The sequence below is a fragment of the Prionailurus viverrinus genome, chromosome B1 (genome assembly GCF_022837055.1).
Source record: "Prionailurus viverrinus isolate Anna chromosome B1, UM_Priviv_1.0, whole genome shotgun sequence".
Lineage (NCBI taxonomy): Eukaryota > Metazoa > Chordata > Mammalia > Carnivora > Felidae > Prionailurus > Prionailurus viverrinus.
Window position 1 is genome coordinate 173,163,168 of NC_062564.1, and position 27,569 is coordinate 173,190,736.

Here is a 27,569-nt window from a genome sequence, read left to right on the forward strand (position 1 = left end):
GTTAATGGATATTGGGTAGATCATTTTAAATGTCTGCCATGAACTCTAACAATTGAGACCCAAGAAATCCTCTAGTTCAGGGATGCCTGGCTGGCTCAGTTGGTAGAGATGACTCTTAATCTTGGGGTTGTGAGTTTGAGCCCTACATTGAGTGCAGAAATTACTTAAAGAATAAAATCTTAAAGGATAAGGAAATCATCTAGTTTGTACTCATTTTGCAAATAAAACTGAGGCCTGACAAAATTAATTAGTTTGCCTCAGTCATATAGCTTTTTAATGGTAACAAGTTGGAGTAGAAAGAATATGACATTTTTTTTGAAGTTTATTTTATTGATTTTGAGAGAGAGAGCACACATGTAGGGAAAGGGCAGAGAGAGAATCCCAAGCAGGCTCCACACTGACAGCATGGAGCCCCAAGTAAGGCTCTAACTCACAAACCGTGAGATCATGACCTGAGCCAAAATCAAGAGTCCTGACCCTTAAGTGACTGAGCTACCCACATGCCCCAAAAGAATATGACATTTTAAGATTTGTTTCTACTTCTAGAGGCATATTCTACCACTTTGGGGCAAGTTACTTAACCTCTCTGAGTCTCAGCTTCTTCATCTCTAAAATGATAGTAATCTTACGTACTTCAGTTGATTGCTGTGAAAATTAAATGTATAAGTATATAGCTAATCCTAAATAAATGGTTGGTACTCGATAAATATTATCACCCTATTCTTTCCAGTTATTTGTGAAATAAAGACACTGTCTACAATAACTCATTTAGAGACTGGAAAAAGAAATTCATAAGACTCAAATAACAAATACTGAAACGATATATTTGTTCTAGAACAATGATACTATAAACATTTTAAAGAGTAGGGAGGACAAAGAAATAAACATATTTTAATTTATATATGTTGATAATACCTGTGATTTTATGTATGTACTTGATTGAGTTTTGGGGTGCTCAGATATTTGGTAAAATATTATTTTGGGTGTATCTGTGAAGGTGTTTCTTATGAGATTAGCATTTGAATCAATAGACTAAGTAAAGCACATTCCCACACAAATGTGGGTGGTTCTCATCCAATCAGTTGAAGGACTTGACTAAAACAAAAAGGTTAACTTTCTCTCAAGTGAAGGAGAATTTTTTATGCCTGCAGACTCAAACTGAAACATCAACTCTTCCTAGGTCTCAAGCCAGCCAGCCTTTGAATTGGAAATGAAAATTGGCTTTCCTGGTTCTCAGGCCTTTGAACTTGGACTGGAACCCTACCATTGGCTCTCCCCAGTCTCCAGATTGCTAACTCACCCTGCAGATGTTGGGTCTTGTCAGCCCCCTTAATTGCATGAGCAAATTGCTTATAATAAATCTCTTTATAAATAGAAATATGTAGGGACACCTGAGTGGCTCAATTGGTTAGCGTCCGACTTCGGCTCAGGTCATGATCTCCCAGTTCGTGGGTTCAAGTCGCGCATCAGACTCTGTGCTGACAGCTCAGAGCCTCGAGCCTGCTTCAGACTGTGTCTCCCTTTCTTTCTGACCTTCCTCTGCTGGTATTCTGTCTCTGTCTCCCAAAAATAAATAAACATTAAAAAATTAAAAAATATATATATATATATAAATATATAGAAACAACTCTTAGGATATGTATTTATATGGATACATATATAGACACATGTAACTATATATGTATAGATATCTGTATATCTATATCTGTATCTGTATCTGTATCTAGAGAACCCCAATAAAATACTATTGATGGGGCGCCTGGATGGCTCAGTCGGTTAAGCGTCCAACTTCTGCTCAGGTCATGATCTCGCAGTTTGTGAGCTGGAGCCCCGCGTCGGGCTCTGTGCTGACAGCTCAGAGCCTGGAGCCTGCTTCGGATTCTGTGTCTCCCTCTCTCTTTGCCCCTCCCCTGCTCATGCTCTGTCTCTCTCTGTCTCAAAAATAAATAAAACAGTAAAAAAAAAAAAAACCATGGATATACACATGCACACACTTATCCTCACATTTTCATAAAAGTTAACAAGTGAGAATCCGTTTCAGGGAATGCTTATCCAATCATAGGAAGTTGGGAAATACTGGACAATGACTAACTTCTCACAACTGATAAATCTCTTAAGGTATATATCTGTTTCTCTGAGAGCACAGCTCTTCTCCCAAAGAATATGGCCAGTTCTAGGAGAAATAGAGGTGACTTAGGAGCAGCAGAACCAAGGAAGACATGTCAATCAAATAACTCCTGAAAGGAGCAATAAAAAGTTTGAATAACTTGAGCAAGAGAAAGTTTGAATAACCTCTCTGTAACATTTCCTGTTCACGGGGCCCTCAAGCATCGAATTTTTGCAGTTCTTTATTTGTGGCTTGGCAGTATCATGAATCATATTTTGTGACTTGTTTCCTCACCCGTTGGTGACTGCTGGCGGCTAAATGGGGAATGCACTATGTAAAATACATTTTTTCTAATCCTTTTACTTAGTTAGATATCATCATCTCATTAAAAAAATGTTTTATGATACTGAATTTTAAGTCCCTAAAATAAAAATGATAATATTATCAATATATTTAATAAATAGGAGAAATACAAAAAGTAAAAGCATTGGTTTACTTTTCAGAATGGAAATGGTGCAAATACAAAATGTTACTGCAAACACTAGAAGGCACTATTTCTCTACTGAGGCAGAAAATGAACATAACACAAATTTCTCATATCCTGAACTCCTCTTCCCCAGTATCTATTCAAGAACAAAAAGTGCAGTATAACAAATTTAGAAATATACATTTCTACAGTGTACTAAGCAGTGTAAAAAAAAGGGTGGTGGTGGGAAGGAGAACTGCCAAGATAAAGGACGCAATGAAAAATGTAAATCCAATAAAAAGAAGACAGAAACAAAAACCTGCAAAAAGCGATAAAGGAAAAAAAGGGATAATGAGAAGAAAATGAGGTCAAAGCAAGTTTCTTTTGTACAACATAATATATGGGAACTATTTTCCATGTCATGGCTCTCCATCATGTTACTTTGAAAAATTCTAATTATAATTAATCGGTGGCTCTGTAGGTCTGCACTGGCTCTTCTTTCCAATCTCAGCCATCCTATTTCTCTCAACTGTACCTTACAAGAAAGAAACTGGAAATGCATCAAATCCATAATGAGGGAGGACAAGGGGGGCGGGGCTGGAGTTACCATGGAAGTGCAAATACTGTTCGACAGTACGTTGGTAGGAAGGGGGGTAGACAAATGTCCTGCTTATGCCTCACTAGATGGTTATGTCTGAACACTTGGTTGAGACTTACTAAGGAATTGAAGGGAATCTGAATGATGGAGAACTAGACTGGCCTGGACTATTTGGTTAGATGCTCTTTTTTTTAAAGTAAGCTCTGCATCCAACATGGGGCTCAAACTCACAACCTGAATCACGTGCTCTACCGAGCTCTCCTGAGCCAGCCAGGTGCCCCTAGAGCCTTCTTTTTCTTAAAATCTTGGGACTTTAGGTTCCACAATAGCTGAGATTCAATTGTTGTTGTTAATTTTGTTTTCTTTTTCTCTCTCTTTCTCTGGAAAAAAAAAAGCGTTCTGAACCTTTTAATTCTTGGCAATTAAAGGAAAACCAGGAGGAGATGGCATAGAGCTGGCTGCTTAGGATTTGAACTAGTTTTAAAGAGGATCTTGAGGTTGACTTCTATTAGTCTATCTTTGAAATTGATTTAGGGAGGGAAACAGGAATTAAAGATCACATATTTTTCCAAATCAGATATTGTATGCTTAAGAGCCCAGGAAATCATGGCTCAAGACTCTGAGGAAATTTTATTAATTGTGCTTTGAGGACTAGGAAATCAAAGAGGCTCACTTAGCAAATTGAGGTTTAGCCTGCAGGGTTAGAACACCTGGCCAAACAATTTCTCAATAATCAATCTTATATCAAACTATGAACTCTCAGAGAATCATGTTTTATATCTTAATTTTTGAGAGAGAGAGGGCTCAACTGAGCGAGGGAAGAGAGAAAGAGAATCCCAGAAGGGGGAGTGAGAGAGAGAGAGAGAGAGAGAGAGAAGTGGGGCTCATCCAAAGCAGGGCTTGTGCTCACCTAATTCAGGCCTCAAACTCACCTGACATGGGACTCGAACTCAAGAATTGGGAGATCATGACCTGAGACAAAGTCATATGCTTAACCACTGAGCCACCCAGGCAACCAACACAATGGGGAGTCTTGATAATAGAGGACACATTCTTTCTTTGGTATGAATTTAGACTTTGATATCTTCAGGAAAAACCATTAATGCAAGTCCTTCGGAGACATACTTACCTTATAAATGACCCTTATAAATAAGGGACTGGCAGTGTTGCTGCTCACCTAGTTGAAGTTCAGAAAATTACTTGAGACCAGAGTCAATAAGACTGGGTGCCCCATTGGTGAAAAATTCTTGCCTAACAGAAGCAGGTAAGTAGTGATATGCAATATTATCAGCCTTTTTATAGTGACTTGTGCTGACTTCTTTCTACTCTTACAGTCCCTTTTTGAAATAATAGGCAGACTGAGGCAGATGGAGGGAGAAAGTTCCAGGGGAAGAAATCTTTTCCTATGGAAGAAGCAGAAACAGGTTTTCTCCCAAGGAAAGTATGGGGTTGAAGAGGCAGGGGTAAGAGGCTGGACTGTTCTTTTAGGAATGAAGGAAAGGGCCCCATGAAGTCTCTATCCAAATGAAGTCTTTGGGTGCTTTCCCTTCTGGAATGCAAAGGAAAGCTCAAGTTAGATGATATGTTAACTCTTGCCTCTTGTATATTATAGTTTCCTTTGTAAATAATTATTTCTCTATTTCACCAGAGTCTGTTGTCTTAATCTGCATTGGTAAGGAGGAAAGGGCTCTTCCACCATTGTTGTTTTAAACACTACAGTAGAAAAAGAGTATAATCCCATCAAGTAGATTCTAGCTGTTGGTTTAAGGCCTTGGTTTTTTGCGACATGGACCTCTTTGCATGAAATGGCAACTAGCTTCCCCATGATGAATGATCCAAGAAAGACCAACAGAGAGATTAGACTTTATGACCTAACCTTGGAGTGACATACCATCACTTCTACCATATTCTAATGTTCACATAAACCAACCCTGATACAGTGTGGGAGGGCACCACAGAAGGAAATAAGTACCCAGAGACAGAAAGGATCACTGAGAGCTATCTCAGAATTTGGCTCCCATAGATGAAATTCCTAAATGTATTTGATCACAAAACGCTTTCTTTGATATTTCCCCAGGACTATTGTTCTGTGGAACACATTTTAGAAAATGCTGTTATAGGTAATGGGAATCCATTGGAATTTCTGCAAAGTTATGGCATCAATTTTTTTTTTTAAATGTTTTCCCCACTCTATCTCTACTTTAAAAGTTACCGGCAGAAAGAAACGTGTTGAATGAATTGAAAGAAGAGGAAAGATAAAACTTGGGAAACTCCAGTTAGGAAGTATTACAATATTGTAGGTCACAGGTGATGGCCATGGGAGATGACAATAAGGGATGAAAAGAAGGAGCTGAGGTGAGATAGACTGTGGAGGCAGAAACTACAGAACAATATGGTTGTGAAAGAGAGAGAAATCCCAAATAACTGATTTCTAGCTTAAGTGATCATGTCCATGATGAGTCCATTAAGCAACAGTGGAAATACAAAATGAGGAGTAGGTCTGGGAGAAAATTTGATGAATTCAGTTCTAGATATCTTGGAATGTGGTGCCAGTAAGGGACCTATTTAGATGAATATGTCAATTAGAATTATTTTGGCTGCAAGCAGCATAAAACTTTACTCAAATAGGCTGGAATAATAAGGACAACATTTGCTTCCCAAATCAGAAATCCAGAGGTGGGATGGGCTTCAGGGTTGACCTAAAGTATCTCCAGTTCCATTTCCCTTCTCTCGCCTCTGTTCTCTTCCTTGTATCAGTCTCTTACTTAGGCTGGTTTTTAAGATTGCTGCAAATTTTCTGGCCTCATACTTGCACAAGACTTGATAGGGTTTGGGGCACACTGCCCCCAAATACACCACTTTGGCATCTTGATTATTTTGAATTAAAGTTACTTAAGAAACAACCAGTGTAAGAAAGAGACTCTGATCCTCTGTCCCTCTAAAGACGGAAAACAATTCCCCATGTGAAGCATACTCTCCTTGCATTTGGAGGGTAGAAAGTGATTCTTATTGCCAGAGATAAGACATTCTGGGCCAAGAAGTTTATAGAAACAAACCTAGTTATTTCTTCATGAATTTGCTACTCTGAGCCCACACTTCTTTGTCTTTTCAATTCTTCACAAATTTATTGTCTCTGTCTAAAAGGTATAAAAACTGGGGTGCTTGGGTGGTTCCATCAGTTGAGCATCTGATTTTGGCCCCAGTCATGATCTTGCAGCTCGTGGGTTTGAGCCCCACATCAGGCTTGCTGCTGTCAGCGTGGAGCTTGCTTTGGATCCACTGTCCCCTGCCCTGTCTGCCCCTCCCTGGCTTATGCTCTCTCTCTCTCTCTCAAAAATAAAATAAACATTGAAAAATATATAAGATAGGGGCTCCTGGGTGGCTCAGTTAAGAGTCTGACTTTGGCTCAGGTCATGATCTCACAGCTCATGAGTTCTAGCCCCAAGTCAGGCTCTGTGCTGACAGCTCGGAGCCTGGATCCTACTTTGGGATGTGTGTCTCCCTCTCTCTCTGCCCCTCACCCACTCACACTCTGTCTCTCTCTCTCTCTCAAAAATAAATACAAACATTACAAAATAAAAATAAAATAAAAGGTATAAAACCTGCCTGCTTTGGTCACTTCTTTGAGTCTGATATTTTTGTGAACTCCTGTAAGTATGAAATTAAATTTTTCTCCTGCTCATCTGTCTAATGTCAATTTCATTATTAGACTAGCCAAAGAACCTATATAGGAGAAAAAAACATTTCCTGCCTTACACTATTTGGGGAAAAAAGAGTCCATCTCTACATGTGGCTCTGTTTCTTCACCTGTCAATGCCTAGATTAAATTTCATGCCCAGCACTAAATCATTCCCTGAGACCAAAAAGAATGCTTTGTGCTCTTTTAAATCAATAACTAGCAAAGGGGTTGGATAAGATTCTTAGCCCAATGAAGCCTACCTCTGGACCTGGGGTATGATGCATGTAGAGGAGATAACCACAAAGTCCATTGGAGTGAATCCAACAGGCACTTGGAAATGTGATTCCACAGCACAAAGAGATACAGATTTGGGAGTTATTTGCATTGACGTTAATTTGAAGACGGAAGAATTGCGATCATTTAGGGTGACCGTGTATAGTGAGAAGAACAAGAGAACATTGAGGAAGAGTTATGTTAAAAGATCAATGCTGAGTGATGGGAACCAGCAAAAGAAAGTGAGGGGTGGCCAGAGGGGCAGGTATTTGTGGAACTAGGGTAGTAACAGACTCTCCATAGCCATGGGATGAATGTTTTAAAAGTTCCTTCTTCATTTGTTTTTCTTACGTCTCTCACTCAGCGTAGTTCTTCACAGGCAAATGCCCTGTCATCTATTCCCTTTCTCTTTCACAGTGTCCATCAGAGTCTTATAAATGTCAAATGCTCAGTAATTACCTGCTGATTGATTATGGTAGGATATTTCGCTAATAAAGCACATTGTATGAGTGTATACGGAAAAGTGTAACCAAAAGCAAGAACACTTGAAGAACTATGGATCTTAATTATATTCAAGTGTTGGTGTCGCATTTAACAAAAAAAATTAATTTTTTTTTTTTGAGAGAGAGAGAGCGCAAGTATGAGCACGAAGGGGCAGAGAGAAAGGGAGAGAGAGAATCCCAAGGAGGCTCCAGGCTGTCAACACAGAGCCCGAGGCAGGGATCCATCTCACAACCTGTGAGATCACTATGTGAACTGACATCAAGAGTCAGATACTTAAACAACTGAGCCACCCAGGCACCCCAACAAAAATATTTTTAAACTAAAAACTATTCTTAGGGGGTGCCTGGGTGGCTCAGTTGGTTAAGCGTCGGACTTTGGCTCAGGTCATGATCTCGTGGTTCATGGGTTCCAGCCCCGCGACAGGCTCTGTGCTGACAGCATAGAGCCTGGAGTCTGCTTCAGATTCTGTGACTCCCTCTCTGTGTCCCTCCCCCATTCACGTTCAGTTTCTCTCTCTCTCTCTCTCAAAAATAAATAATAAGACATTTTTAAAAAAAAAACTAAAAACTATTTTTTCCTAGGAAAACCACTAAAAGCATTTCCTGAGTACACTGGTGACTTCAGAAATGTTGCTTGAAGCATATTTACTATTAATATAACAAAAACAGTTAAAATGTAAAATCTCAGTTAAAAGTATTAGATGCCTGTCTGTTGCATTTGAAAAAGTCTGCCTTACATGATGTCAGTTTAGTGGTTCTCTTGTTACTTTTTTCCTCTCAGAATATGAGTTTAAATGTGTACCTTTTGGATACAAGAAAGAAAATCAAAGAATCCCCTCTTAGCTCTCAGTCTCTGTTTTACACATTTTTATTTTGCATTATTTTGTATTGTGCAGCATCTTGTCAAAATTTGTGTAGGCAGGGATTGTTTTGCTTTACTGAAGGGAAGTGGGCATTTGTTAAAATCCTCAGCATACTAGGAAATAGAAGGTAAGGACTTTTTGATTGGTTGATTATTTTATTAAGATTTAGTATATTAGTGCAATGCACAATTTACAGTTAACACTGGATGATGATGATGTTGAAGAAGAAGAAGAAGAAGAAGAAGAAGAAGAAAGAAGAAAAGAATGAATGAGTGAAGAATAAAAGAAAATACTTTATAAAAGTGGAAATTTAACTGATGTTATGATTCATAGACATTATGCATAATGTATAGAAGAAGGGATAGTATGAATCCTTCATTTGAAGTAATCATTTTTGGTGATTAAAGTCTAGTGAGCTGCTTTTTGCTTTTCAGATCATCTTCCTCCATTGCTGCTACTAGTCCCTCTGCACAGTTCATTAAACTACGGTCTGAAGTCAGAAGGCTGGAGTGACTTTATGGTTCTCAGTTTCCTCATCTGTGAAAAGGTAATAATAATAATTTTACCTATTGCATTATTGTGAGTTACATATTATACCTAACACACAGCACAAGAGCTGGCACATCAAAAATACTCAACTATTGCTGGCTAATGACCATCAGGGTTTATTTTAGACTGTCCCTGATGATCTATCTACTCTGCTTATAAGTAATTGGTGTACAGAGTCATTCATAATTTAATGGCAGTTGCCACTTATGTGATTTCCAGTATTTGGGTGGAGAACTATTTATCAAAGCCAAGGACTGTGTGTTCTTTTTCTGTGTCATGTTTATTCAGTCATTAAACAACCACAGTGTCTGTCTTATATTACTCAGTAGTCCTATGATTTAATTGTTGAAAATGATATCAGGTCCTAAATTATGTTTGAAAGTAGGGTCAGTCTTCCAGTAGGAAAAGCAGGCCTCCACCCATATAGATCATTCTGTTTGGGAAAACTTTGTCCTAGATTTTGTCCCTGGTTCAGATACAAATACATTGGTTTCAATAATTTGAGGGTAAGATTTCTTTGCTTTCCCACTGTGCTTTCAAAATATTGTCAAAAGCTATCTCCTTTTCATTCTTATCTGCTGGATCTAACCTGATCTTATGTTCACTCAAAACTTTTGCCCTAGTCCTAGACAACTTATATTTAAGAACTGAAAATTTTTCATGGGAGGGTTTCCAAATTCATCCCATTTCAATTCATGTGGGATGCTACAAAATATTTCACCGAACATACCAATTTATTCATTAATACCTCTTAAATTTCCCCATTGTCTCATTTTAGACATTAACCATGGTGTCTTTAGCTTGGAGTTAGGGGAAACTCCAGGATTAGATGTTTAAATACCATAAAATCATTTTCTGGACTCTGGTCATACTCTTGGCCAACCACAGTATGATATAATAGTAGTTGGAAGTTTAGTCAAACATTTTAATTTCAAATAAACAGCTGTTTTGAAGATGGTTCTAATTGGAACTGGAACAGTTTTGACCCCCTCTTAAGTAGTAGGGTTCTGCAGTCAAAATATTCTGCTTATTATGTTTCCCCTAAATTAGGTAATATTACATCTTTTTTGTCATCCTTTATTTCCTTTCTTATCTTTTATTTTATTTTATTTTTTAAGTTCATCTATTTATTTTGAGAGAGAGAGAAAGGGAGGGAGAGAGAGAGCATGTACAGAAGCACGGAACTAGCTTCAGGGCTTGAACCCACTCTACTAATGGTGAGACCATGACCTGAGCCAAAATCAAGAATCAGACACTTAACCAATGCCAGCTAGGCATCTCTCATTTCTTATTCCTGATGATACCCTAAATGCATGCCCTGATTTTCTTAGAATATCTTTTGGGGAACTCCTGGAAGGCTCAGTCAGTAGTTGAGTGGCTGACTCTTGGTTTTGCTCAGGTCATGATCTCACCATTGTGAGGCTGAGCCCTGAGTTGGCTCCAGGCTGAGCATGAAGCCTGTTTAAGATTCTCTCTTTTGGGGCACCTGGGTGGCTCAGTCGGTTAAGCGGCCAACTTCGGCTCAGGTCATGATCTCGCAGTCTGTGAGTTCGAGCCCCGCCTTGGGCTCTGTGCTGACAGCTCAGAGCCTGGAGCCTGTTTCCAATTCTATGTCTCCTTCTCTCTGACCCTCCCCCATTCATGCGCTGTCTCTTTCTGTCTCAAAAATAAATACACGTTAAAAAAAAAATAAGATTCTCTCTTTCTCCTGCTTGTGCACACTCTCTCACTGTCTCTCTCTAAAAAAAAAAGTATAGTTTTTAAGAATACTTTTAGTTAATGTGTAATATCTATACATGCACTATACATGCACTAACAGTAATAGTTAAACAGTGTTTTATTGCTTAAGAAGACTCACAAGTTTCAAAATGATGATCCTTACAAATTTACAGCCTATTTTAAAAAAAAGAATGTGTCGGTGGCATTAAAATAAGGATTGCATCACAGCAAAGTTTCCTTCAATGTCAGGGGTCCCAGGGTAGGCTGCTTTGTTTGCCCTCCATAAGGGTTGAGACCAGGTGAGGTTTCTTTCTCAGATCAGGCAACACAGATGTGTACACAGAATATCATGGAAGCAAAAGGTCCAAATGGAATCTTAGGTGGAGTTTATTGCATTTTACTGGTCATGTAGATGTATTCCTGCTAAACAACCAGTCACAATAGCAGAGCTGAGACCAGCTGTAAAGCATTGGTCTCACTGATGTTAGTAATCCCTTGTTGACAAAGTGGTACAAATCACAAATATACCAAAACTCCTCAGACCCATGGTTACAAAACAACACTATTAATCAATGTGTTTCATGCCTTGACCAGGGGGTCAGTGCCACGCAGGAACTTTAGCAAAACAGTTCAGGCTCATTTCTGCCCTGTTGGAATCAACTGTTGGAGTACAGTCCACCACCCTAATCTGTGGTCAAGACCTTTTTACAACAAAGCAATTATCCTTATTTTTATAGAAATTAACTTGCCTTAGAATTGAAAGTCATACATAGATTCTAGACATTTGCAATAATTAGTAAGGAGGTGATAGGAATTCAAGTAGAAACTAAACCACTAAATAATACCAGCATAAATTTTTATGCTGACTTTATAATTCTTCTGCTTCCCTAATCTAAAACTATATGAACTTTATTTTTTTATTTTATTTTTTAAAATTTACATCCAAATTAGTTACCATATAGTGCAACAATGATTTCAGGAGTAGATTCCTTAGTGCCCCTTACCTATTTAGCCCATCCCCCCTCTCACAAACCCTCCAGTAACCCTCAGTTTGTTCTCCATATTTATGAGTCTCTTCTGTTTTGTCCCTCTCCCTGTTTTTATATTATTTTTGTTTCCCTTCCCTTATGTTCATCTGTTTTGTCTCTTAAAGTCCTCATATGAGTGAAGTCATATGATTTTTGTCTTTCTCTGACTAATTTCACTTAGCCTAATAGCCTCCAGTTCCATCCACGTAGTTGCAAATGGCAAGATTTCATTCTTTTTGATTGCCAAGTAATACTCCATTGTATATATATACCACATCTTCTTTATCCATTCATCCATCGAGGGACATTTGGGCTCTTTCCATACTTTGGCTATTGTCGATAGTGCTGCTATAAACATGGGGGTGCATGTGTCCCTTTGAAACAGCACACCTGTATCCCGTGGATAAATGCCTAGTAGTGCAATTGCTGGGTTGTAGGGTAGTTCTATTTTCAGTTTTTTGAGGAACCTCCATAATGTTTTCCAGAGTGGCTGAACCAGCTTGAATTCCCAAGAACTATCTGAACTTTAAAGTATACATCTGCTGAAACATTAATAACCATGATCAATCTATCATTAATCATGTCTACCTCTTCTTAGTCCAATTTTCCTCTGTAGGAATAATGTCCTGTGAAACAAAAACCAAAGATATAGCCACATTAGTATTTTTTAATATAGTCATAGTTAGAACTCTCAACTTTATTCATTCATTTTGAGAAAGTAGACCACTCTTGGAAGGTTGTCTGTGTTTTTCTCTTCAGCTCATTTCCTGGCTCTTCAAAAGAGAGAAGGTTTTGGCAGGGTCCTTTAGCTAAGACAGAATATCATTCTCTCTAAGCCTCACTAGAATTGTTACATTTCGCCCTGTTTTGTAAAAGGCATTTATTGGCTCCTTTCCCCTCAGCAATAATTTTACTTTTCTTTCATTAATCATTAATTTTAATCCAAACTTTTCTTCCTAAAATTCTCTCTGTCCCAGCCAGTAGGTTAGTCCATGTATCTGATAACAAGATGAGACATGTTTGGATTTGCCTTTCAGGCCGTTCCAAGTGTAGGGGATCAGACTAAGTAGAGAAAATGGGGCTATCCTGTCTCCTAGGCAACAAAACATTTGCAGAGTTAGTCTTATCTTCCAAAGTGGGGGAAGGGATAGTCTATCCCATCAATCTCATTGAAATTCTTGCATTAGGTTTAAATTGGTAGACATTATCTTGTTTTAGATTATCGGCCTTGGGAGCCCTTAATTTTATATCCAGTCCAGGGATGAGCAGCCCAGTTCGTTTGTTATGGACTGATTGTTTGTGTCCATCCCCACCCCCCAAATTTATTTCAAAACCCTCCCCTGGGGCACCTGGGTGGCTCAGTCGGTTAAGCCTCTGACTCTTGATCTCAGGTCAGGTCTTGATATCAGAGTTGTGGGTTTGAGTCCCGCATTGGGTTCCACACTGGGCATGGAACCTACTTAAAAACGAAAATGAAAACAAAAAGCCCTCCCTTCAATGTGATGGTACTGGGAGGTGGGGCCTTTGGGAAGTGATTAGGATTAGATGAGGGCTCCTTCCTCATAAATGGGATTAGTGCCTGTATAAAAATCATGAGGGAGATTATTGCTATCTGCTCTGTGCCTTGCGAGGATGCAATGAGAAATCAGTAGTTCGCAAACTGGAAGAGGGCCCTCATTAGAATTCAAGCATGCTGACACTGTGATCTCTGACTTCGAGCCTCTAGAACTATGAAAAATAATTTCTGTTGTACATAAGCCACTCAGTGTATGTATTTTGTTATAACAGCCCAAACAGACTATGACAGCATTAAAAAAGAAAATCGTCATAAACTATGGAAAGTTTGTCTTTGTTTCTCTATTATCCCCCACTCTCTTTTCCCTATTTCCACTGTAAAAGCATAACAATTTGTCTAATAGAGACCCAACTTCAGTCTCCCTCATGTTAAGATGCAAAACACAAGTTAGAGGTTTGTAAACAAATCCTTCAATCCATTGTCCTCCCTGCATCTTTTAAAGTAGTTGTTGTGTTTAGTCCAGTTATAATTGCCTATTAATCTACTCCTTAAGGGGAAAAAGGAATATGATAAGCCCAGTCCATTGAATGTGATGTTTCTTTGCCCATTGTTGTACCATGTGGGCAAAGAAGTGAGTACTTTGATCTGAAGAAATGTAACTAAGAGGGCCAAACTGATACAATATTCTTGTTCTAGCTTTTTGGTAGTTTTTTTTAATGTTTATTTTATTTTAATTAATTAATCAATTTATTTATTCATTATTTTATTTTATGTTTAATATTTTATTTATTTAATTTATTTATTCATTTATTTATTTATAATATGAAATTTATTGTCAAATTGGTTTCCATACAACACCCAGTGCTCATCCCAACAGGTGCCCTCCTCAGTGTCCATCTCCCACCCTTTTCTCCCTCCCACCCCATTCATTTATTTCTGAAAGAGTGACAGAGAATGAGCAGGGGAGGGGCAGAGAGAAAAGGAGACATAGAATCCAAAGCAGGCTCCAGACTCTGAGCTGTCAGCACAGATGCGCTGGAACCCATGAACCATGAGATCATGACCTGAGGAGCCAAAGTCAGATGTTTAACCGACTGAGCCACCCAGGCACCCCAACTTTTTGGTAGTTTTAAAAACAGCAGCCTCAGTCACTAGGCATGCAAAACCAAATCCAGAATATGTATCAAGTTCTGTCAATATCCAGCTAAGTTCCCTGGAGCAATAGATAAAGGGTCAATATTATTTACTTGCCAGCTATGCACTGGACCTTCTCCCCTGGGAATACTTCCAAAGGCTAATTGTAAACAGAACTGTTATTAACAATCTGAGTTTCAGTGAAGGCCACTGGTACATTTTATCATGTGGTCCATTGCTACATGGCTTGCGTTCCCTAATGTCAACTCATTTCATTGGCCCACGTTGACTTGCATAAAGTTTCTTTGGTGAGCAGCAACATGTTTCACTTTTGTTTGTCTTTGGAACTTACATAAAGATTTTCAAAGAGTGGTACTCCTTTTATCATCCAACCATTTCTGTCCCACTTACTAGACCAAATTGTGAATCTGCTGGTAATAGCCCAAGAGTCAGTATACACTCAAAGAGCAGGACTTCTTTTTGTATCCAATTCTACCACTGACAGGAATACCACATATAAATTAGCCCCCTGGACCCACTTGTTCCTCTCTTCTTTCACAAGCATTTTGCCGTTTACTGGACACTGGTGGGCCACTGCTTTCCATGATCTTATATTCTGGAACTGCTACCAGTGAACCAGCTTGACTGCCTGATATCCTTGAATAATCAATCGGTTGAAATGAGGGACCCAATTCTGCAATAGCAGTAGGCAAGGCCTGGCTTAAGTAGCTCTAAAGATTCTCACTTTCCATCTCCAATTAGTGCTGGTCAAAGAGACAATTAATATATTATTCCTTTTTTTTTAATTTAGTTTTTAAAATATTTTTTAATGTTTATTCATTTTTGAGAGAGACAGAGACAGAGCATGAGTTGGGGAGAGGCAGAGAGAGAGGGAGACACAGAATCTGAAGCAGGCTCCAGGCTCTGAGCTGTCAGTAGAGAGCCTGATGCGGGGCTTGGACTCATGAACCGCGAGATCGTGACCTGAGCCGAAGTCAGGCATTTAATTGATTGAGCCCCCCACTTTTTAAAAAAAATATTTTTTTAATGTTTACTCATATTCCTTTTTAAATTTTACCTGGTAGGGATAGAAATTTCTATTAAAATTTTTATCTATGCCAATTATACATTAATGTAAAAAAATAGTTCTACAACATACATTTTACAAATCACACATTCTAAATTTTAACCGTATTTTAATTTTTATACCTTTTATAGTAGCATTCCATATCCCTTAAATTAATTCTATCACTCTCAGAGGCTGATTAGCAAGCCTAACTAGTATTGTACATTGTACTCCCGTATTCAGTAGACCTAAAAGTTTATTTTTTACCTCCAGGCCATTTTATCCAGTCTTGGTGTTCATCTGATATACTAAAACAGAACATGAGGGAAGATCCAAGTGATTATCTTGAGCTGAGTATTATAAGAAACATGAGCTCATACAAAAAAATGATTGGATAAAATACCCTCCAGACAAACATTTTTTAATTAGCGGTGAAGGTTGCATAGGCTAATTGACTCTTCATTTATTACACACTTAGATGTCTTACTGACAGGAAGGATTCTCAAAGATTGTCAGTGTGTAATGGTGTAGCAAGATTTGATCAGAGAAACAGTACTACTGGAAATGATACAGGATTTGTTATAGAATTTGACTTTACACAACTGTGAAAACTGGTTAAGTAGTTTCTATATGGCTTTTACTTCTGTGTCTGGTGCTGGGCCTGAAGCCAGCATGGCAGGAAATCCAGATGGAAAAAATGAAGTGGGGAGGGGCAAAGATAAACTGGAACCCCTGAGGACAAGCTGGAATCTGCTTAGGTCCCTTACCACCTCTAAGCCTCTAACTTCAGTGATGCATTAACTAGCAACAGAAGCTAGTAAGTTATGAAGCTAAATGCGCAGCTGACCCAGGAGTCAGAGTTAGAGAAGCTAAAGGAAGAGATACTTGGGGCACCATGGGTGGCTCAGTCAGTTAAGCGTCTGACTTCAGGTCATGATCTCACAGTTTGTGAGTTCAAGCCCCGCGTCGGGCCCTGTGCTGACAGCTCAGAGCCTGGAGCCTGCTTCAGATTCTATGTCTTCTCCTGTCTCTCTGCCCCTCCCATGCTTATGCTCTGCCTCTCTCTCTGTCTCTCAATAGCAAATAAACATTAAGAATTTTTTTTTAATAAAAAAAATAATAAAGGAGGAGATCCAGCAGGAGACAAAGTTGCTTTGGACCCAGCTGCTGCATCACACCTCCACCGTGAGCCAACAAATCAGAGACCATGGGTGTGAACTACAACAGTAGGTAGTACCTGTACTAATCCTTTGAGTGTAAAAAGAAGATGATAATGGGTGAGTTATATGGTTATATGGAGAGTGAATTATGTCTCAATATTTTTTTTTAAGATGGCTGCTTTTTCACCTTTGTCTTCCAAATCTCACCCAAAATGTCTCTTGTGGTCCAGGCTAACGTGTAAATATGTAAGGAAGAAAATTTCTGGAAATAAGTTCTTGCTTAACTAAGTTAACACAGTAAAAATCCACCACAAATGTTTTCTGTTAGCTTATGTAAATTTTGTTTAAAAAGTAAACTTTGAAGCTAGGTGGAGAATCCATGCCTTAGCTCTAATGAATCATCACTGGATATAAGTAAAAGGTTCTACCAATATCTTTGCAGTTTAAAAAATGGTATGTTTATACAAGAAAATATAGGACTAAATAATATTGAAAAGTGTTGCATTTTTTATCTGTAAAGAATAATATGAAATATTACTGTATTCAGAAAAATGATTTTTGAAAAATCTTATTTATTTTGAGAGAGACAGAGATAGTGTGAGTGGGGGAGGGGCAGAGAGAGAGAGGGAGAGAGAGCAAATCCCAAGCAAGCTCCGCACTGTCAGCACAGAGCCTGACATGAGGCTCAAACTCACGAGACTGTGAGATGATGATCTGAGCCAAAACCAAGAGTCGGACGCTTAACTGACTGAGTTACCCAGGTGCCCCTAGGATACGTGATTTTTAAAAAAATAAATATAGCTTACTTCCTGGACATCTCTCAGATGCCAAAGCAGATTAACCTATGACTATTCATATTCAGGTCATGAGATGACAGGTAGCTCTGGTGGACATTAAATAAGTATGATGATACTGAGTTTAGAAATTAAGTGATGCATGAGTTTTGCATAGACACATTTCCCAATCAGAGGTTGAATCTATCAAAAAGATGGGAGAAAATAGTCTTTTCAAAAAAAAGGTACTGGGACAACTGTGTCTCTGCATGCAAATGAATGAAATTGGACCCCTAACTCATAATATATAAAAATTAATTCAAAATGGATCATATCCTAAAAGCTGAAGCAATAAAACACACAGAAGAAAACATAGGGGTAAATCTTCATGACATAGTTTCTTAGGTATGACCAAAACACAAGTGACAAAAGTAAAAATACATAAACTGGACTTTATCAAATTAAAACTTTGAAGCATTTCACTTCAAAGGACAAAGAAGTGTTGCTTCCAAGGACACTATCAAGAAAGTGAATGGATAACCCTCTGAATAGAAGAAAATATTTACAAATCATATATGTGATAAGGGAGTTGTATATGAAATATACAAAAAATGCTTACAAATTAACAATAAAAAGACAATTTGATTTTAAAAAATGTGTAAAAGAGGAGTGCCTGCCCACTGAGTGGCTCAGTCGGTTAAGCTTCTGACTCTTGATTTCAGCTCAGATCATGATCTAGAGGTTCATGAGTTCGAGCCCCATATCAGGTTCTGCAATAACAGCATGGAGCCTGTTTGGGACTTTCTCTCTCTCTGCCCCTCTCCTGCTCTCTCTCTCTCTCAAAATAAATAAATAAAATGAACTTTAAAAAAATGGGTGAAAGATATGAATAGACATTTCTGCAAGGAAGACATGCAAATGGCCCATAAGTACATGCAAAGATGTCCCACATAATTAGTCATTAGGGAAATGCAAGTCAAAATCACATTGAGATACGGCTTCATATCCAATAGGTGGCTAAAAAACAAAAGACAATAACAAGTTGGTAGAATTATGGTACAGGAATGTAGAATGTATGTGGAATGCATGGAACTCTCATACATTGCTGGTAGGATTGTAAAATGGTATAGTCATGTTGGAAGACAGTTTGATAGTTATTCAAAATGCTGAGCCTAAGGTTAGCCTAAAATTGCCCCAGCAATTCCACTGCTAGGCCAGAATAGGCAAATCCACAGAAACAGAAAGTATAGTAGTGGTTTCCTGGGGCAGGAAGAAGGAGGTGCATGGAAAGTGATTCTTAATGCTTATGTGGTTTCTTGTTGGAGTGATTAAAATGTTCTGAAAGTAGATAGTAGTACTGATTGCACAAATCTATGAATGTACTAAAAAGTATAAATTGTGCACTTTATACATTAATGTATTGTATACTTCCGTAAAATTTGGTTAGTATATCAAACCTCCTTCAGGTGGGCACCTTTGTGTGACTAGCACCATGAATGCCTAATAAACATGTATTTCATACAGCAAAAAAGGCATTTGGGCAGTGTTGTGATGGTAAACAACTGGCTGGAGGAGGTGGGAGTAGCCCTTGATTTGTAGCATTTGCCAATGTCCATGGTGTAAATATTCCTACTATGCCAACTTCAAGCTACTAGTGTGACATCACTGAACTTGCAGCTGAGAAGAGATAGGCACAATTGATTCTCATTGGGAAGGAGAAAGTGTGAAGTGGCTCTGGCAACCACTAGCTATTGATAATGTAAGTTTAATAGGTACATGGAAAGAATAATAGATAGAGAATCAGAAATACAGGGCGCCTGGGTGGCTCAGTCAGTTAAGTGTCTGACTTTGGCTCAGGTCATGATCTCACGGTTCATGGGCTCTGTGTTGATAGTGCAGAACCTGCTTGGGATTCTCTCTCTCTCCCTCTATCTCTCTGCCCCTCCCCCACTTGCATATTTTCTCTCTGTCTCTCTGTCTCTCTCTCTCTCTCAAAATAAATAAATAAACTTTATATAAAAAAAGAATCAGAAATCCACTGTTGCAACATGTACCTCCTGAAAGACTGTTGGGAACTTCTCAAACTTCTGATTTAGACACTGATCTTTAGACATAATGCAGTATATTGAACTCTTGCTTGTTAGGATGATCAATAATGAACTCTTCACAGAAGAGCGAAAAGCAAAGTTAAATAAATTTAAAAATATCACGCATTGCTATGAAAAACACCCAAAAATAAATACATTTTTGAGGAAATACAAGTTATGGATCAATTTTTACAAAAGTAAAGGGGAAAATATAATAAACAATAACAATGACTTAGTTTCAAAAACTATCAATATATGGCTAATCTGTACTGATAATGCTCTTTTTCTCACCTATACTACCATCCATTTTCCTCCTCCTGATTATTTTGCAAATTCCAGACATCATACTTCGTCTATAATATTTTATTATGTGTCTCTAAAAGAGCTCTATTTTTTTAAGATTTTATTTTTAAGTGATCTCTACACCCAACATGGGCCTCAAACTTACAACCCCGAGATCAAGAGTCACATGCTCCACTGACTGAGCCAGCCAGGCACCTCAAAGAACTCTATTTTTAACATAGCCACAGTAGCCTTACCATACAGAAAATATTAATATAAATTTCTTAATATCATAAAAAATCCAGTTAGTGTTCAGAATTTCCCGTTGTCTTATAATTTTTGACAGTTTTTTCAAATAAGGATTCAAATAAAGTGTATAAACTGTGATTGGCTCCATGGAATTTTTTTACAAAGGCTTTTTGTGCTCAAAGAATTTTGAAAAACTTTTTTTTGTACTAAAAATTTCAAATTAATATACAAGAGTATATTGGCTTCAACAATATAGCACATGGCCACATTCACTACACCTACTACCAGAAGTTTTTCAGTCAAATCCTAAACCTCTTATCATTTCATCTATAAATCAACACTGTGCATCTTTAAAATATAAAAATATCTTAAAGTTTAACAAAAACCACAAAGCTATTGTCATGTCTTAAAAAATATCAATATTTCTTTGATATTATTAAATACCCAGTTAGTGTTCATATTTTTCCAACTTTCCCCAAATTTTTTAGCAGTTGGTTTATTCAAGTCAACATCCAAATAAGGTTTACATATTAAATTAGCTTGTTGTCTCTTAAGTCTCTTTTTATCTATAGGTCTTTTTCATCTTTTTTTTAAGAAACATGATACTTTGTCCTATAGAGTTTTGTATATTTTAGATTTTGCTGTTTATATCCTTGTGGTGTTATTATATTTGATCTGATTCAGGTTATGTTTTTTTTCCCCCCAAAATACCTGAGGTAGTGATGTGTGTTCCTATTACATCTCAACAAGAGGCACAAATGTCTGGCTATTTCTCTTTTTGTGATATTAAGATTAATCAGTGGTTCAGATTAATTAATTAGATGGTCAGTTTAAGTATTCTTTTTTTTTTAATGTTTATTTATTTTTCAGAGAGAGAAAGAGCATGTGCATGAACAGGGGAAGCTCAGAGGGAGGAACACAGAGAAACCCAAGCAGGCTCTGCACTGTCAGCACAGAGCCTGATGCAGAGCTCGAACTCACGACCTGTGAGATCATGACCTGAGCCGAAATCAAGGGTCAGAAAATTAACTGACTGAGCCACCCAGGTGCTCTGGTCAGCTTAAGCATTCTATCAGCTTTTTATGTAAGGGTGTTAACAACCATTGATAATCACTGCCTATATCCATTATTTCACTGGAGGTTGCAAAAGGGTAATATTCTAACACTATCATTTCTTTTTTATTTTTTTAGCTGAAATTTTTTAGCTGAAGTTTTCTCTATAGAGAAAATCTTTCTTTTACCAGTGATTTATTCCAAGGTATAGTTAATTTGGTAAAGATAGGATAAATGCTTGATTCTTTCTAAGTATTTAATATTTTCATGATGGGCTAGTTCCCTGGCATTTTTCAAAGGCAACCAAACAAGTTAAAAACTTTTTATTATTATTATTAGGAGCATATGAACTTTAATACATTTGATATGTTGTAATCCAAATTATTTAGCTTTTTGATCTCAAATTGATCAAAAAATGACAAATCTGTGGGTCAGTGGTCAAGTTGTATCCTAAGTTTTTCTTCCTTCCTTCCTTCCTTTCTTCCTTCCTTCCTTCCTTCCCTTCCTTCCTACCTTTTTCTTCCTTCCTACATTTTCTCTTTGTTTCTTTCTTCTTTCTTTCTTTCTTTCTTTCTTTCTTTCTTTCTTTTGAGAGCAAGTGAGCCAGGGAGAGGAGCAGAGGGAGAGATAGAGAGAATCTTAGACAGGCTCCACGCTCAGCACAGAGCTTGACTGTGGGACCAATCCTACACCACTAGGATCATGACTTGAGCCAAAGTCAAGAGTTTTACACTCAACTGATTGAGCCACCTTGGTGCCCCACTCCTAAGTTCTTTTAGTATGATTTTTGATAACTTTGGTGTAATAAGATGTCCATGCTTATCTTGCACTTTTCCTGTTCCAAACTTGCAAGGAACCCTGGTTCCTCTTAGTGGGAAATGATTTTCAGAGACCATAATCTAGGTGTTTGGGGTGCTCATTGCCACTGAGTTGGTTATTGCTTCTAAGCCTTTTCAGTGGTCTACAGATTTTTTTAATGTGCAATGGGGGAGGGGGGAATCTGAGCAATAAGATTTAGTCTGAATAGAATAGGTGGAAATTAGAGATATGTCATCTTTCTACCATGTACCATCATTTTGTCTTTTTAAAGATGCATGAAATCTATTTTTTTATTAAAAATTTTTTTAACGTTTATTTATTACTGAGAGACAGAGCGAGACAGAACATGAGCATGGGAGGGGCAGAGAGAGGAGGAGACACAGAATCCGACGCAGGCTCCAGGCTCTGAGCTGTCAGCACAGAGCCCGACGTGGGGCTCGAACTCATGAACCGTGAGATCATGACCTGAGCCGAAGTCGGTCGCCCAACCGACTGAGCCACCCAGGCACCCCAAGATGCATGAAATCTTTAAAAAAATCTTAATTAGCTTTAATGTTTCAGATTTATTTGGACTTGAAAAATGAATTAGAAATTATGAAATTACTTAGCCGACCTTAATATTTTTTAATAATGTTTATTTATTTTTTTAATATATGAAATTTATTGTCAAATTGGTTTCCATACAATGTTTATTTATTTTTGAGAGAGAGCAAGCAAGTGGGGGAGGGGCAGAGAGAGAGGGAGACAAGATCTGAAGCAGGCTCTGTGCTAACAGCAGGGAACCTGGTGTGGGGCTCCAACTCACAAGCCTCGAGATCATGACCTGAGCTGAAGTTGGATACTTAACTGACAGAGCCACCCAGGCAACCCTGACCCTTAACATTTTAAACCACTTACAATAAACTTCATGGATAGCAATTTTTCTATTAAAACATTTTTAAGTTATTATAGAAACAAGCTCTTCTGCTGTTAAGCCTCAGGCCACTTCTTAGCCTCAGACTAGCTAACTGTGCTCTCCTTTCCCTATTTTTTTTATTTTATTTTACATTCCCCAGGGATTTATTTGGCTGTAATTTTCTTTTTAAAGGCCTTCCTCCAAGTACTGAGTGGAAAGAGGAATGAGAGAGTCTTTTGGAAATATTTTATATCTTGCTCTGGGTGGCAGTTATGTGAGCGTTCACATATGTAAAAATTCAAATTGTATAGTTAGATTTTTTTTAACATTTATTTATTTTTGAAAGAGAGAGATGGAAAGCAAGTGGGGGAAGGGCAGAGAGAGAAGGAGACACAGAATCCGAAGCAGGTTCCAAGCTCTGAGCTGTCAGCACAGAGCCCGACGTGAGGCTCAAATCCACAAACCGGGAGATCATGAGCCAAAATCGGATGCTCAACCGACTGAGCCACCCAAGCGCCCCTACCTAGGTTTTAATTTTTTTTATATTTTTTTAATTTTTATTTTTTTTGTTTTTCTCTAGAGTTCTATTTCTATTCTTGTATTCAAAAAATCTTCCCTGTTTATGTTCAAAATAAACAACTATATCGTTACTTCCTGTGTTTTACTTCAATTGCAGTATACTTGGAATATAGATGTACTTGGAAAAGTCAAGAGTACATCAAAACTACTACAAGAGTTTTGAAAATTACAGTTAATGTTTCAGAAGAAATCTGCTCAGGTTTGCAGGTTCTTTATCCTTCCATTAAAAGATGAAAAAAGGCCATCCTAGCCATGCTTCACATTTAATCAGATTCTTCAATATTAATGCATAAAAGCTTTGGAATAAATCAGTCTCAACCAGGAACAGTGTGTTAGAAAAAACTAGAGTGAAAGCTAACATTCAATTTTCCATGTTTGGAATGTCTGAGAAAGCATTTTTTGACTATTAAAAAAGTTTATTTAACAAAAAAGTTCAATATGAAAATGCATGACCTGATTTTTATATTGTAGTAAAACTGGTGCTGTGAAGGGGACACGTGGAAGCAGTTGGTTTCTTCTGGTGAAAACACCCATTGTTTATACTCATTCCAAGGCTTCTAACATGATGATACTATTTCCTCGAATTACCACCATTCCAATATTGTTCTGTTGCCCACTAGTTGCCATCTCCACACATTCATCTATCACAAGATGCATAAAGGGATCGAACCCCCGCAATATTCCTTGGACATGTCTGCCGCCATTTAATTTCAATGATAATTTCTTGTCCATAAATTTTTTCAATTCGGGAGGGTGAGCTTTGCTCATGATGCTTACTCGGCGAGCTCAAAGATGCCTCCAAACAGAATTCATGGAGTCCTTCACGCTCCCTACCTAGGTTTTTAATATGGATTCCCAGTTATCCCAGCACCAGCACTGCACACAGTGATTTGCTTTCAGGAGGCACTCAGTTTATTTGAACTGAACCATGATGCAATTCAAGTCTCAGCATAAGGATTTGACCTTCTATAAGTGCTTGATAGGGATTTGATATTGTTGATAGTGAGGACTACTCGTATATTCGGAACCATCTTCTGGGCCAAAAAAACATTTTGCCTAGAAGTTAGGTACATAATGATTAACTAAAATTACAGTTACTCCAAATGAGTACTTTCTCATTTTGTTCTTGAGTTTTTTTGTTTGTTTGTTTTTAAGGATATTCCGTAAATAATTTAATGGGAGATAAAATATGTAACCACTTTTGCCAACTATAGTCATGTCATAATGGCAATTAAATTTTATATTAAACATCATTCAATATCATAGGACAATGACATTTTTCCTGAGATTTTTACCTCAAAATGGAAGATTTGGTCAGGAAATGGAACATGTCTTCTCTTACAATGGGTCAGTTTCCCTACTTTGGTGTTATCATCAAAATATTGGTTGCAGATAACTATGCTGTAATGTCTCTCACTTAACTTCCACCTATCCACTTCTTTTTTGTTTTTAAGTTTATTTTTTTTAAAAAAGGTTTTTTTTTTTTTTAATCTTTATTTAGTTTTGAGAGAGCGAGCAAGCAGGGGAGGGGTAGAGAGACAGAGGGGACACAGAATCCAAAGCAAGCTCCAGGCTCTGAGCTGTCAGCACAGAGCCTGACGTGGGGCTCGAACTCACGGAAGCAACTTCATGACCTGAGCTGGAGTCAGATGCCCAACCGACTGAGCCACCCAGGTGCCCTAAGTTTATTTTTGAGAGGGAGAAAGGGAGCCTGGGGGAGGGGCAGAAAGAGACAGAGAGAGAGAAAGAATTCTAGGCAGCCTCCATACTGTCAGTGCAGAGACCGACTTGAGGCTCAATCCCACAAACTGTGAGATCATGACCTGAGTCAAAATCAAGAATTGGACGCTTAATGAACTGAGCCACCCAGGCACCCCTCCTTTTCTTTAAGTGAGCTTGCCCATGCCTCCTGCTCCAAGAGTTTGCTCACACATAATATTGCTCTTCAGTCCCTAGTCAATTGGACCAGGAGTAGATTATGCTGGGCTAATTGGTTTTTCTCTCCTCAGAATTTGGAATTGAATTTCTTTAGATTGCTTGAGCTGGAGATAATACATAGCCTGTGTGGGTATGCATTGCATGTGCATTTGTACAGGTGTGGTGATGGGGCAGTTGTCTAGGGCCCTGCTATACCATGTGGTAAAACTTGACTCTTGAGAAACTTGCCATTCTGAACAGTAGAAATACACACTGCCCCATTACTCAGCTGACACTCCCTTCTCTCAGCTTTTCCCACTTTCTCATGTCTTTTTTTAAATTTTAAAAATTTTATTTATGTATTTATTTTTAAGTAAACTCTATACCCTATGTGGGACTTGAACTCATGACCTTGAGATCAAGACATGCATGTTCTACTGACTGACCCAGCCAGGCACCCCTCTCATGTATCTTTTTCCTTTTTTTTTAATGTTTATTTGCTTATTTATTTTGAGAGAGAGTGCAAGTAGGTGCGGGGCAGAGAGAGAGGGAGTGAGAGAATCCCAAGCAGGCTCTATCCCGATGTGGGGCCCATCTCACAACCGTGAGATCACGACCTGAGCCGATACCAAGAGTCAGATGCTCAACCAACTGAACCACTCAGGTGCCCCTCATGTCTCTTCTTCTATTCCCTAGCAGTATCAGGTGACTGGCTTAGCAAGTTTTAGACCAGAGGCAATCACTGATTCTCAACTTATTGAAGCATGTAATGGTTCAGAGGGTTCAAACACCCTTACTTTATGAATGATTCTTTTGGTAACTCCCTTCCTGGTCTTGAGGAAGGAGGAAATTCTCTACCCTCCCTCACAATGTAAGGAGAGATAATACCCTCTCTTTAGAATACTGTATTCCCTCCAAAATACAACTTTCATTGTTTCTGTCTTCTCTTATATGAGAGAGGGGGAAATGGTGGTGGTAGTGAGAATTTTCTCAACTAGTACCTCTCACTAGACCCAATGGGGGAGGGATAGACTCCAAAAGCTGATGCTTCCTCAAACACAGAATGGGATGTGGGAGGGTAATCTTTTTTTTTTTTTAAGTGATCTGTACACCCAATGTGGGGCTTGAATTCATGACCTTATGATCAAGAGTCCCATGCTCCACTGACCAGCCAGGTGTCCCAGGGGAGGGTAGTATTTAGTACCATGTATTCTTAGTTGTGGGCTCAAAAACAGGACCCTATTTCACCTAAAATGAAATAATCCCTGACACAGACAATGAATTGAGTTGGATTCCTTCTAAATTCTGTTTCATACAATTAAAGCAGAAGTACAACATTTGTGGTAGAGACTTGCAAATACATGTATAAGACTAATATTACAAATCATGCAGAATTGGCTGGTTTTTTTAATACTCTGGTTCATTACTATTTACAGGGCATTTTAATATATATTATGTCATTTAATTAAATGCCCGGGACGTTGCTGACCCATAATCCTATGGGATTGAGACCATGAACATTCCAGACCATCCCTGATATCCCAGTTTACTTGCCTATGATCTTTCCTTCTCAAGGCACACAGCCTCCTTCCCAGAGCCACAGGATTTCTAGTCATAGCTGATCCTAGACTAAAGCCTAGTTCAGGAAAGGAACATCTTTTCACCTATTTTAATCTCCCATTAGTTTGACATTTAGGTTCTTAAAAAGCACAATTTCATTTGGAATGCACTTCAGGATTTTTGTACCATCTGCATGTCTACCTTTATTTATCTTTGTTACATATAAGAAGAGTGCATTTTAAAATTTAAAGTGCATAGTATAATGTTGATTTTCACTAGCAAGGGAAAGTCAAATAGGTGGCCATGGAAGGGGCCCAGTGGAATTCCTGCACTTCTTGACCCTTCCCTGATTCTGTTTCTTCCTCTTTATAATTTTTATAATCTTTGCTAGTGTGGCATTTTGGAATATGGCTGAAGCTAAAAGTCTGTGGATTTAGTTAGACAAAGAGATAATAGCCAGGAATAGAAAGAGGCACTTACAATCCTCCTGTAATGCTTGGGGTCCCTTCAAGATTTATAATTCTACATAATACATTAGGAGAAAGAATATCCCATTAGCAGAAGATGCTATCTTTTACAATTTAAAGAGGCTGAAATACTTTTGTGACTGAAATATTTAACACCAGTTAGGTGGAGATTGGGGAATAAAAACAAACATAGCTAAATAACTGTCAGAACTCAATAATCTTTAGTT

The 27,569-nt window shown here is 38.1% G+C and overlaps 1 protein-coding gene and 1 long non-coding RNA gene across 2 annotated transcripts in view; both read right to left on the reverse strand.

Moving 5' to 3' along the window:
- Positions 1-8,774: 8,774 nt before the first annotated feature.
- The window catches only part of LOC125163693 (uncharacterized), a 33,844-nt gene continuing 15,049 nt past the window's right edge, over positions 8,775-27,569 (reverse strand). Inside the window, exons 3-4 of the long non-coding RNA XR_007151540.1 lie at positions 12,374-12,411; positions 8,775-9,026 (exon numbers count right to left, since the gene is read on the reverse strand). This is a non-coding gene — a long non-coding RNA (uncharacterized LOC125163693). The remainder of the gene's footprint in view (positions 9,027-12,373; positions 12,412-27,569) is intronic.
- On the reverse strand, positions 23,802-24,223 carry LOC125163691 (small nuclear ribonucleoprotein G-like). Its single transcript, XM_047855804.1, has one exon. The coding sequence runs from the start codon at positions 24,164-24,166 to the stop codon at positions 23,942-23,944; it is 225 nt and encodes a 74-aa protein (XP_047711760.1). The 5' UTR covers positions 24,167-24,223; the 3' UTR covers positions 23,802-23,941.

Excerpts from the sequence above, each read along its gene's own strand:
- LOC125163691 (XM_047855804.1), bottom strand. The coding sequence starts at position 24,166 with ATGAGCAAAGCTCACCCTCCCGAATTGAAAAAATTTATGGACAAGAAA.